Consider the following 13,155-nt stretch of genomic DNA (forward strand, 5'->3'; position numbering starts at 1 on the left):
GTGGCTGCAGCTAAAAGGGAAGCAACATTAAGAGCTGATTATGGACAATCCCAATTGCTTACTTGACCACCATACCTTCCTTGAGAATTTCTGACAGCTTGGGAGGATGCAGATGATCACATTTTATTTACAGAAAGCATTAGATACACATTAACTTATTTTTAAAGATAGAATTAGACTTCAAGTGGTGAATATAATGTACCATACACAGATGTCAATTTATAATATTATAGGCCTGAAACCAATGTAATGATATAATCCAATGTTGCCTCAAAAAATATGAAATTATACCTTCTTGGAGGAAAAACATGTGATTCAGAAACTTTGAAACTACCTTATCATTATTAGCAAGCTCTCACTAATAATTCTCATGTGTTAAAGATAATTCACCAGTGTATCGTGATCTTAGGTTGGAAACTACTGTGCAAAAGAGTCCCACAGTGCATCAGGCCAGCCAGGAAAAGGTTTTATTCTAGCAAGGAATTCTATAATGGTCTCACCAAATGATCAAACTTGCTTGGACGACAACACTATTAATTTTCTTTGAAAAGTTCAATGATTCTCCACCTATAATTCCAAATGCCTTTATTTAACCCAGAGATTTGTGTTCATCCAACTGAATATAAGTACTGTTTCCTTTTCATATTACACATGCTACCCACACACTGGAAATAGAGTAATAAACATGAGGGTATTATTAGAATGATACAAAGTTCTGACAGCACTAACCAATTGTTCTTACTGTTCAAATGCCATCATGCAGATAATTTTCACATCATTAATTATAGTGATTGTCAAGAAATGCCAGAAGTGGCATATTTTTTTAATGAAAAATAAGGTTTTTGGAAATAATGCTTTGTTTAATAGGATTACATAAATGCCTGATTAGGGAATGCATACACATTTATTATATAAAAAACTGTTGGTTGGGTTCTGTATTAGAGCAACTATGAAAAAGAGCCAGAGATTGTACTCACATGTAACGTTATATAAAAAAAGAACACCATATTTTATCAAGAAAAACATGGACTCAATGACTGAATAGTAACTTATGGCTAATTTTATTACTGAACTAAGCTGTAGGCTGTTCGTAGAGTGACCCTAATTCACACCTTCAGAAATAATTCAACTCCTGGAACTGTCATCTCTGAAATCGCTTTTAATATTTTTTAGAACTCTCTACTCCAATTGCAAAAGTTTCAGGACACCTGGATCACGCTGCTATTTGGATGAAAATAAACATTCTAGTAGCAGGTTTTTAGGATGCTTTGCCAACATGACAGATGTAGACAGATGTTCATTTCCCTCTGCAATCTGCATCACCAAGTTCAGAGTTTTCATTAATGTCAAAGAAGACTTGCAGAAACGAAGAGACATTTCGGGTTAACAGAAAGTGGTAGGCATAAGGGAGAAGTAAGTCACGGAGTATAGGGGCAAAACGCAAACTACCACCATATGGACAAAATGAAACTGCATACGATGCATGAGTTTTACAGCCACTCAGGATGTTAAAACAAAGCATTGCTTGAGTAATTTTGAGAAGGTTTATTGATTCAGTGTTTCTACATAGTTCTTTACACACTCCTCTAACTGATTAAGCATGCTCAGCTGGAAGTGGAAAGCTGGGCATTAAAGAGAGAATAAAATGGAAATTGGAATTGGAATCATTGTTCCAAGCTTTCTTAATTCCAAATATAACAGAGGTAGAAGAATACAAAAGTATCTACTTCTTCACTGTCTTGAGTAAATATTGTAGAGATAAAGGTCTTAATAGTTTGAGTTCCATGAGTTCCTTTGAAACCTAGTGGAAGTTACATATGCAAAACTAGACTTCATGGAGGCTTCACATCCTCTTCTTCCAACTGAACTTCATGTTATTGGGTTCAATCCTGGTGCAAATGTGAAAAGAGGCTGAGAATTACATGAACTACTTGACTGCTAGTTTTCTGGCTCCACTATTGTAAAAAGTCTACATTTAAATGAAAATTTGAAAAGCTGAGCCCGTATACAAGTATTTGATAAACTTTCATCTAAAAACTTCCTTAAAACTTTCTGCTAAACATTCCAAATATATTTTTACTTATTTTTAAATTAAAATATCAATGGGTTGCTTTAACACCTTTGATTACACTGAACAGTATACCATGAGCAATACATCACTCTCTACTCACTGAAATGCAGACTAAGGTAGCATTTCACACGTGATTATATCCTACCATAACACTAATAGAATATCAAGATTATTCTATGGACATAAGTTAGTAAAAGATTTGAGTGTTTGAACATTTCTAAAATTTTATGATTACAAAGAATGTAGGTTTAAATATTTTCATAATTTTGTGTCCGTTTCTGGTTATTCATTCGAGATAAACTTCCTTAATTAGGCTTGGTAAGCAAAAGGGTAATGTTCATCTCTATATTAACAATTTATCTCACACGAACCAACACAGATATCCTAGCAGCTTATGTAAGTGCTGGCCTCTCTACAGCCTCATCAGTGCTGAATAAAATTGTCTTTTTATTATATTGAGGATCTGATAAGCATTAAGGGCTTACCAAAAAATAAACTCATTTTTATTGCGTTTCTTTGATTACTAGTGGAACTGGTGATTCTCTCTCTGCTTGAAATACTTTATACTAGACAGAGGAAACCACAACAACATTTATCCTCAGTGTCAAAGAACTTAACGAATGTGTCAATTCTCAGAATATTATATCTTTCCATCACCAAGCCTTTAAACTCACCATATGGGTATTGATTCTCAGTTGTGTACATTTCAAAACCATCCCTGAATAAGCTGTATGTAAGCCAGTGGACATTTGGAGAATCAGGTGGGCTCCAGGAGAGATTGATAGCCAAAGAACTTTGAACTTGTCCTCTGGGTGGAGGTTGCTGGGATGGAGCTAAATTACAATGGAAAGAGCATTTATTAGTAAAGGCAATCAATAAACACACAAGTAAACTAAAGTAAGATATCCAGCAAAGAGGTCTTTCTGATTCAAGATTACTTTATCAAGAAGACATGTGGTTTACCGAGACATTAATAAACCAGGGGTATACATCATAAGTTCTCTAAAACAAAAGCTTTTTATCTATAAGCATAAAACAAATTTGTAGGTCAATGCAGCTGACATAAATATGTTGGGGAAATAAACCACAATAGTTTATATGAAGAACTTTGCTTCTGTTTTATTTTTTTGAGAAACAATCACATGTTGCATAATAGTATTTTCCATTTAATTAATGTAAAATTGATATACCTAAGTTCTGTTGAATCTTGAAATTTAAGGAGCATTCTTTTTTTGGGGGGGTGTTTAAAAGGAGATTTTCTAATTCATTAAACACAGTACCTCATTTTGTTTCACAGAGCACAGGGTAAAAGAAAAAATAATAGCTGTGATACAAATAACTCTACAGATTTTAGATGCTAGATAGTCTAAATACTAGTAAAAATAATCAAGTGTACTATGTTGTGAATTCATTAGCAACTCTTAAGAAGTGCAAAAACTGTTACAGTTGTTTGTTTCCACCAGGCTCATTATTTCAGTGGAACTTGTATAATTTAAACACCTGGCATGTAAACACTATCTCTTATCTTTGGATATTTTTTCTAGGCTCCATATTTTTGAAGGTAAACTTTTACTTCCTCCCCTCTCTCCAGAATATTTAAAGGTAAAAGAGAAAAACAATGTTTAAATATTTTTAAAAGTAAATCAACCACCAGCTTTCTTCTGGTTGAACAAGATGCAAAAATCATCCATTTAGAGAAGCATGATCTACTCGGGTGTTCTCATTCAGTAAGATGTCAAAGGTACTGTTTGTTGTGTTAATTTACTTTAAAAATCATTAGTTTATTTGTTAAAATTTTTTCTTAGATCATCATTCAATCAAATAATTATCAATATCTTATATGAATTATCTGTAGCACTAAGGATATATAGGGATTCAGGAAAAAAAAAAGGAGCACATTTAAATTGAGTAAATAAATAAAAAAGCTGAACAGGCAGACCGTTTTCAAAAGGGTGGGCAGCATGTCAGTAAACCAGACAGGCAAAGCAGCACTCTGGTGCCTGGTCACAGTAGTTCCTCTACCATTCATGACACAGGTTCTGAAGCCCAGCCCTGGGTTCAGGTGGGCTAGTTCTAATGTGGGCACAGTTTATGACAGCAGAGGATACACAGTATGATCAACAATGGTGGGGAAAGACAGTGTCATACAACAGAGACCAGACACAATCTTCCCATCACATAGCAGATAGTTTAATACTTCAGAAACAAGTCCTTCTAAGGATAAGCGGTTAACTTGCTACGAGTACTGATTTCCACACAGTCTCTTCCCTTAGCATAAAGAGCCATAGCAAGGTGAGTTGGAAAGGACAGTATGAAGAGCATGGTAGAAAAGTTGTCACCATTTAGAGGGATATAGCCAGCTCAAGAGCACCCCTACACTGAGACATGGAACTGGGGGCTAAGTACCCCAACTTCCCTTTCCACCGATGACTAGAAGTTTCTCTGTCAGAGGGAAAGGGGCCTGCTGATGCAGACACTCTGTTTTAAGGGAAGAATAAGGAGGTGGGTCATGAAATCACCTGCACAAAAGGCACAGACCTTCAACTAAGAGCTGTTGCTATTGCCTCAATTTTCAAGGGTGATAAACACCATTTTAATGATATAATAGACTAATCATATTTATGAACATATTTTTTCATAAGCAAGTCATATTCCATAACCATGGACTAGCTTTCCATTTCCTCTTGTCTTATATTTCTTTTAACAACATCTTACGGTTTTCACTGTTACGTCCCTCACCTCTTTTTTCAGGTTTAACCTGGATATTTAAATCTTTTGATGCGATTTGCAAATGAGGTTGTTTTCTTTTTCTAGTTTGCTGTTTGCACATAGGTATGTGACCACTGTTTGTATATTGACTTTGTAGTCTGTCACTACACCGTCCTTATTTATTGTTTCTAGTACATTTTTAGTGAAATCTATAAGTTATACACACACACACATATATACATATATATGTACACCACATTGTGTGTGTGTGTGTGTGTGTGTGTGTATGTATAGCATCAAATAGTAATAGTTTTACAACTTTTTTCCACTTTGGATTCATTTTATAGCTTTCTCTTGCCTAACTAGCTCCAGCTTGGACACTTAACACTGTGTTTAATGGTAGTGGTGAAAGTGGACATCATTTTATTATATTGAGTGTGATGTTGATTATGGGTTTGTTATAAATGATTTTTATGATGTTGAATTATTCTCCTTCTAACCCAATTTTTGACAGATATTATCACAAATGAATATTATTAAAGATATGTCTGCCTTATGATCCAGTAAATTCTCTCCTAGCAAATTCATTTTATTCAAATAATGCACTAATTTTTAAGAACTATAAGCACATCTATGTTCATTCCAGAAATATTTACAATAATCAAATTATGGAAAAAAATCCAAGTGCCCAACAACAGATGAATGAAAAAGATGTTATGCTTTAATTATACTGTGGAATTCTACTTAGTTATAAAAGATGAAATATTATAATTTGTGTCAATATGGAATGAAGTGGAGGAAATTATGCTAAGTAAAATAAATGAAAAAGGGCCCTCCCTGGTGGCACAATGGGTTAGGACACAGCATTGCAAACCACACACAGCCACTTCAGTGTAAGTTCAATCCCTGGGCCCAGAGGTGACCCATATGGTGTGGCAGACCCCTCCTGTCTCTCCTGCTGCTCCCCTCAGCAGTATTTTTTGTCAATCTGCTCCTCACTGCCTCTGGTGAATCCTCTCATTGCCTCTTCTCCTCTGACCTGCACCCTAGTTCTATATGCACAAATATATATATATATATATATATAACTACCCCTATTTAAAATTAATTAATTAATTAAAAAGATACAGTCATATGGAATATAACGAAACAAAGGACCAGGAAATTTAAATTAAAAAACCCTAGAACTGTGACTGTAGAGTTGAGGCTACCGGAACAGGAGGGTAGAGGTACATAGGAAAGAGGGAGAGTATCCCATCAACTATGCTTAAGGGGCACTGGCATTTTGGTGGTGGGTGTGGTATAGTAATATACATCTGAAGAATTCTGAACCTATACCTATAAATCATACACAGTGTTATAAACCAAGGTTCATTCAATAAAACTGTATACTTTAAAACAGTGCTGATCTGAGTGGGAAAACCTCCAGCAATGAGAATGATGTAGTCAAATGATTTTTTTGTATAGCTGCTTGGTAAATTTAATCAGGAAGGAACAGTCATTTCAACAAATATTACAGGAACATTAGGTATCTATGTGCCAAAATACAAAAATAAAAGAAAGAACTTATATTTATCTCATATAATTAAGAAATTCAAAATATTTCTAGATTACCTGTCCCCTTGGTGGCCTAGGATTAAGTCTTAGTACTACTACCACAAGGGCCTGGGTTCAATTCCCAGCCAGGGAAGTGACCCACATGGCACAGCAGATCTCTCCTGCCTCGCATGCTGCCACCCTCAGCAGTACAGTTCAGTAGGTCCACCTATTCTGTTCCCCACTCTGTCTCTGGTGAATCATCTTATCCTCTGCAATTCTGGCCTGCACTCCAGTTCTCCTATTCAAAAATAAATAAACAAAACCTTAAAAAATATTTTAGATCTAAAAGTAAATTTTAATAACACAAAATCTGATAAAAAAACATGGGATACAATCTTTGTTGCATTTAGTCAAGCAAAGATTTCTTAGATTGGGCACACAAACAATCTTAAAAGAAAACCTTGGTAAGTTTCATTTAATCAAAATTTAGTATTTTCACCTTTTAAATATCATACCATTGAAAAAATGAAAAAAAAAGCACATGGATTGGGAGAATCTATTTGCAAATTGCAATGCAGATATATAAAAACTTCTTTAACTTGATTAAGAATGTTAAGTATCTCAACAAAAACAAGGGCAAAGAATTGAAGGACAATTTGCCAAAGAAAACCCAAGAACAGTAAATAACCACACAGAAAGATGCTCAATGGCATTAATCATTACAGAAATGCAAATTGAAACCACAATGACATCCCACCACACAATCATTAAAGAGCTATAATGAAAGAGAATCAATGCCAAAGGTTGCTGATGCCACAGAAAAAGTAAATCAGTTCTCAAAAATTACTGGAGAAAATGTAAAATGGTGTAGCCATGATAGAAAATTGTCAGTTTCTGAAAAAGAATTCAAAGAACATTCACTATACAAATATGCCTTTTTACTGCTAGAGGTAGTATTTGTCCCATACAAATAATAACAGCATTTGTATAGCAAAGATATTTAACACATAAAAATAACTATAGGAAATTAGAATGGAATTTAAACTTTTTACTATAAAAACCCAACTGAACACAAAAGATTTCAGTAATAGAAGAAATGAGGGACATGCAAAAAATATCAGATAGAAACATATATATGCATACACATGCATAAATACACCTATGTGTGTGTAATATTTAATGACCAAAGTCACTCCCATCTTACCAGTAATTAGCTTAAGTATAAAGGGATTAATCCCTTCAATCAAAAGAATAGAACAGAGAATTAAAAAAATAGGTCATTTGGCCCTGCCTGGTGGCGCAGCTGGTTAAAGCACTGCACTGAGAAACTAAAGCCACTTCCTCATGAGTTCGATTCCCGCCTGCCCCGGAGGTGACCACATGGCGTGGCAGACCTCTCCTGACCCTCCCGCTGCTCCCCTCAGCAGTGTACTTGTCGATCTGCCTGTTCTGCTCCCCGCTCTGTGTGTGGTGAATCCTCTCACCATCCGCATCTCTGGCCTGTACCCCAGTTCTGTATAAATAAATAAATAAATCTTTAAAAAAAAAATAGGTCATTTACAGGACTTTTGGTAAGAGTGCTAAGACTATTAACAGAGATATGTCATCTTTTTAACGGTGATTAAGAAAATCAGATATCCAAATGCAAAAATAAATAAATAAATGCAGTTGGATCCTTACCTCACACCCTGTATAAAAATTAACTCAAAATGAATCAAAACTTAAATGTAAATCCTATAACCAAACTAAAAAAATTCTTAGAGGAAAAGATAGGGCTAAAATTTCTAACACTGGAGTTTGGAATGATTTATTGGATCTAACATCAAAGGTGCAGACAAACAAATTAAAAACAGACCATTTGGTGCACATTAAATTTATAAAAATGTTCACCAAAATATATCATCAGCAGAGCAGAAAGGTAACACATGAGACAGGGAAAACTATTTGTATATTTTCCTTCTGACAAGAGACTATCATCCAAAACATATGGGCAACTCCTAAAGCACAGCCAAGAAATAAATGAATGAATGAATGAATGAATGAATGAATACATTTTTAAAAGTGGTCAAAGGGGGGTCCTCCCTAGTAATGCAACTAGTTAAATTGCAGCACTGTGAAGCTAGCCAGAGATGCTTCAGCCCGAGTTCGATCCCTGGCCAGGGAGCTGACCCACGTGGCACAGCAGACCTTTCCTGTCTCACCCCCTGCTCCCCTCAGTAGTGCATTTCAGTCAATCTGCCTATTCTCCTCCTCACTCTGTCTGTGGTGAATCCTCTCACCGCGCTTGTACCTCTGGCCTGTACCCCAGGACTGTACTCCAGTTCTGTGTGCATAAATAAATAAATCTTAAAAAAAAAATAAAAGTGGACAAAGGTCTTGAAGAGACATTTTTCCAAAATGATACATGCATAACCATTACACATGACAATGTGCTTGATATCACTAATCATTAGGGAAAGATAGGCCAAAAGTATAGTAAGTTACTTTCATACATACAGGGTAGTTACTATCCCCAAACTAGAAACTAACAAAAGTAGAATTACCATTAAACTTTTTTTTTTATTTTTAAGTTTCTGAGGAACTGTACACTGTTTTCCACAGTAGCTTTATCATATGACTTTTTCAGTGACCAAACAATTTCTCCCTGTCCTGCCACTTCTGAGTATTTACCTAACAGATACGTAAGAGTCTTGAGGAAACAGAGGTATGCTGTGTGGATGGTGGCATTGCTCGCAGAAGCTAAACATGGAAGCAGCTCAATTATCTACTGACAGAGAGATCATAAAAATGTGGCATATACACAATGCAGAATTATTCAACCTGAAAAGGAATACCTGACACGGGCTACAACACAGATGAGCCTTCAGGACATTATGCTAAACGAAACAAGTTAGTTGAAAAGAGACAAGTACTTTATGATCCTCTCTATATGAGATATTTAGATTATTCAAAATCAGAGAAACAAAATTAAATTGTGGCTACCTGGAGTATTCTAGAAAGTAGTGCTGAATGGGCAGTTTTCAGTTTCACAGGATTTAAACACTTCTGACGGTGGTGCAGCATAGGAATGACTCAATGTTCCTTACACTACATACTTGTGCTTTTAAAAATAGTTCAGATAGTAAATTTTATATTATATATATTCTGCCACAGTAAAAAAAGCATTTTTAAAAAAGGTGAATGTTGTATGGCAAAGAAACGACTATAGAAATGACCACAAGATGAATAAATAGACATTAACACAAAAATGAGGAGTGTCAAGAAGAAAAACATAAATGAGTTGTTAAAGTCAAAAGCATAGGTACCTGTTAATATAAGTGTGTATGTAGGCTAAATTCAGAGCCAGAAGTTTAGGGCAAATTGGAAAGTCATTCACTAGGAGAGCATACAGAAAAGAGACTTATATAATACCTGTTTTGCTTCTGTCTCCCTTATCAAAGGGAATGACTGTCACTTTGAAAGCATGAAACAATATTAATAAGAAAGAGCTGCATCACACAAAAGAACATATTAGGAGGGAGTCTAATTACTTTATTTGAATTCAATCTGCCTGTACTCTGGAAAGGATTAAAACACCAACTCTCCATCCAAAGAAAAAAAAAAAAAGGAATCCAGGTAACATTGCTTAGCGTCGGCACTAGCCTGTGGGGCAGTAAAAAGCCAGAGTTATAATCCCCAAGTTCCCAAATTGTGTAAAAGGACACCGTTTTTTGAAGGAATATGCGTTCTTGACATCTGTTGTACACAATGAAAAATACTAGCCCGAGGTAGTACACAGTTTCAACAATAGATAGCACTCCATTCCTTTCGACAGCATCCCATCTGGGGAAAGCTGGCTGCTCGGACCATGGTCAGCATGGAAAGTCGGGGCCACATAAACAACACATGGAGCCACAAGGCAAGCTGGCTCATTGTGGTCGGCATTCCCTGCCTTCCCGCACACCCTTCAATTGTCAGTGCCCGTCACTCATGTGGACTACACTTAAGCAACCTGAAGGAAGGCATCTAGTCTAATTTCTATTTTTTAAAAAGATTTATTTTATTTATGCATATGGAACTGGGGTACAAGCCAGAAGTACAGGGGTGGTGAGAGAATCCACCAGAAACAGAGTGGGGAGCAGAACAGGCAGATCAGCAGAGTACACTGCTGAGGGGAGCAGCGGGCGGGTCGGGGGTGGTCTGCCGCGCCATATGGGTCACCTCCAGGGCTGGGATCAAACTTGTGCTGTAGTGGCTGCAGCTAGCTTGCAGTGTTGTGTCCAAACCCATTGCACCACCAGGTAGGGCCTAGTCTAATTTCTTTTAATGAATGAACTGCTGATTTTAACTTTGTTCTGTCTTATAAATTCTATGAATAAAAACCTAAAAGGAGCAGCAGCATCAACTACCCCCAATAGCTAAACAAATGTGTTTTGTAATAAAGCCCAGGGGTTAGGAGGATGAAAAGGAATAAACCCAGGGATGAGCTCAATAGAACAAGAAAGGTGTTTTATTTTTAATTATTAAGAATCAAAAACATTTGGAAAGACCAAGGTTGTGAGGAGGAAAAACAGAGGAGAAAAGACATAGAATCAGGTGTCTCTCATGATGAAGAAATGAACACAAGGTTCTCAGTGACCAGACTGCCTATCTTTGCCTGAAGTCTAATTCCTAGACTGTATCTCAGGTGCAAGGCAAGGTAGCAAAAATAGTGGAACAGATGCCAACATTTTCATACAAGATTAGTGTTAGTACTAAAAACAAACAAACAAACAAACACTCAGAACAACATGCTGTATACGAGCTGCATCACGAGCTGCCTGTAGCAATTCTATCATAAATAATGAACTGTAATTGACATGCTGGAGATGTTGAATTCCCAAGGCAGACATCAATTCTATAGTTAATCAATGATAATAGCTATACGTTAAATTCTCAAAGATTTATGTTTAGGCTGTATTCATACAGGAAACAATTATGATAGTCCTTTCCCAAAAAAAAGTAGTTTTATTTACACTAAAATCCAGAGGGATTAATGGAAACAAGATACTGATAGTGAACTACACAGGTACAAAATCTGAACATATCTGTTACTCAGTGACCACACCTCAAAATTTTGGGTAGTTGCTGTGGCACTCGACAGCCCATTTATGTCTCTCTCCTTTGAATCTAAACAGCACAGTTCTAGGTATACTGGTGTATGATGACTTGTTCTGACTTGTGGCATGTCTCATCACTTGTCTCTCGTTAGTCTTGGGACACATCACAGAGGTTTGTAGACAACCCCTTAACACACTCTCAGCAGATATTTCTTGGGAATTCTAAAGTAATCAATGCTATATGATATTGGAGTAAATATTAAGAGATCACCAATGGAATCTGAAATTGCAAGGACTGCAGGTGACTTGAAGAAGTCAATTCAAGGCACTAGAGAATGGTAGAGAGAGACACCAACATATATTAGGGCATAATCTCTGGTTTCCTGGAAAGAAACACAGAGATGCAAGAAGATGTTTGTATGACTAATTCAATGTATAGTACAAAAAAAAGGGATTAGGAAATACAGGAATACTATTGTGCTTTGTTAAAATAATAACTATTATAATGTGTTATATTATATATTATAATTTATTATGTATTATATATAATAATATATAATATAATACATTATATTATAACTATTATAATATCAATAGTTAGTGAATAGTAGCATGGTGCCCACAAAATTGGGGCTGAGAGGCCCGAAAGCTCATTGTAAATAAGAATCTGCCTCTGTTACAGAAGTTGTCAGGGAATGTTCTTATGTGGCAGGGTGACCAATCATTAGGTGACCATCATTTCTGCTGAATTTTCAGAAAGCCCCATGGCCTAAGGAAACCTGCACCCTGCTTGCTTTACCAGTCATTCCACTCTAGCTGACTTTTGTAAATTTTCAACTAACAACATAATCACACCATTTTCAATTATCAGATCAAGGAAAAAGAACACAAACCTTACTTAGCAATGTATTTTTCATTTTCCACCTGAATTTGCCACACTGTACCTAAGCCTGAAAGGTCCTGAATGGAGCTGGAGGATAAGGTGACCCTCTGCTTGCTGACGCTGCTCACATCCCAGCACCGGGTCAGGGCTCACTTACTTTTGCTGCAGCCCCACAGATGGCTGACATCCAAATGGCTTGCACTGGGAACACAAGCATCACACTTGGTGCCAGTGACAAATCGTTCACAGAAGCACTGGCCAGCGACTGAGTGACTGGTTTCATTCAAGGCTCCTGAGATATGACAATTGCAAGACTGACATCTGAAAGCAAGACAAACAAATCATCAGAGAGAATCATGTATTGATTAATAATTCATAGCATACTACCTCTACCTACAGCATTGTGGACAGAGAGAGTCCGCTTTAGCCAATATACTGGTAAGGATTTTTGAGCTAAATAAACACATGGGGAAGAAGCTATCGTTAATTATCAGTCACTAAAAAAGACAATTTTTTTTAAATATACGTGAAGTAGAACAAAACAGAGAAAAATCCTTCTCAAAAAGCTGCTTACGATTTTACCTATATGAAGTATAGAAGAAGTATGCAAGAAACTTACAGTAAGTACACATAATTATATTTTCAAGTATCCATAAAGTTGAGAAAGAGAGGGCCCTCCCAGGTGGCACAGCGGGTTAAAGCACAGCACAGAGAAGCTTAAGCCACTTCCGCATGAGTTCAATCCCCGCCTGACCCAGAGGAGAACCACATGGTGAGGCAGACCTCTCCTGACCCGCCCGCTGCTCCCCTCAGCAGTGTACTTCGTCGATCTGCCTGTTCTGCACCCCACTCTGTCTCTGGTGAATCCTCTCACC

At 36.5% G+C, this 13,155-nt stretch overlaps 1 protein-coding gene across 1 annotated transcript in view; it reads right to left on the reverse strand.

Annotated features, from left to right (window-relative positions):
- USH2A (Usher syndrome 2A (autosomal recessive, mild)) overlaps nt 1–13,155 on the reverse strand; it is a 589,735-nt gene that overhangs the window by 447,049 nt on the left and 129,531 nt on the right. The window contains 2 exon segments of the mRNA XM_004685238.1: nt 2,746–2,904; nt 12,438–12,601. Coding sequence (XP_004685295.1) covers nt 2,746–2,904; nt 12,438–12,601 — 323 coding nt within the window.

Source organism: Condylura cristata, unplaced genomic scaffold, assembly GCF_000260355.1.
Source record: "Condylura cristata isolate star-nosed mole 26May11 unplaced genomic scaffold, ConCri1.0 scaffold00018, whole genome shotgun sequence".
NCBI classification, from domain to species: Eukaryota; Metazoa; Chordata; class Mammalia; order Eulipotyphla; family Talpidae; genus Condylura; species Condylura cristata.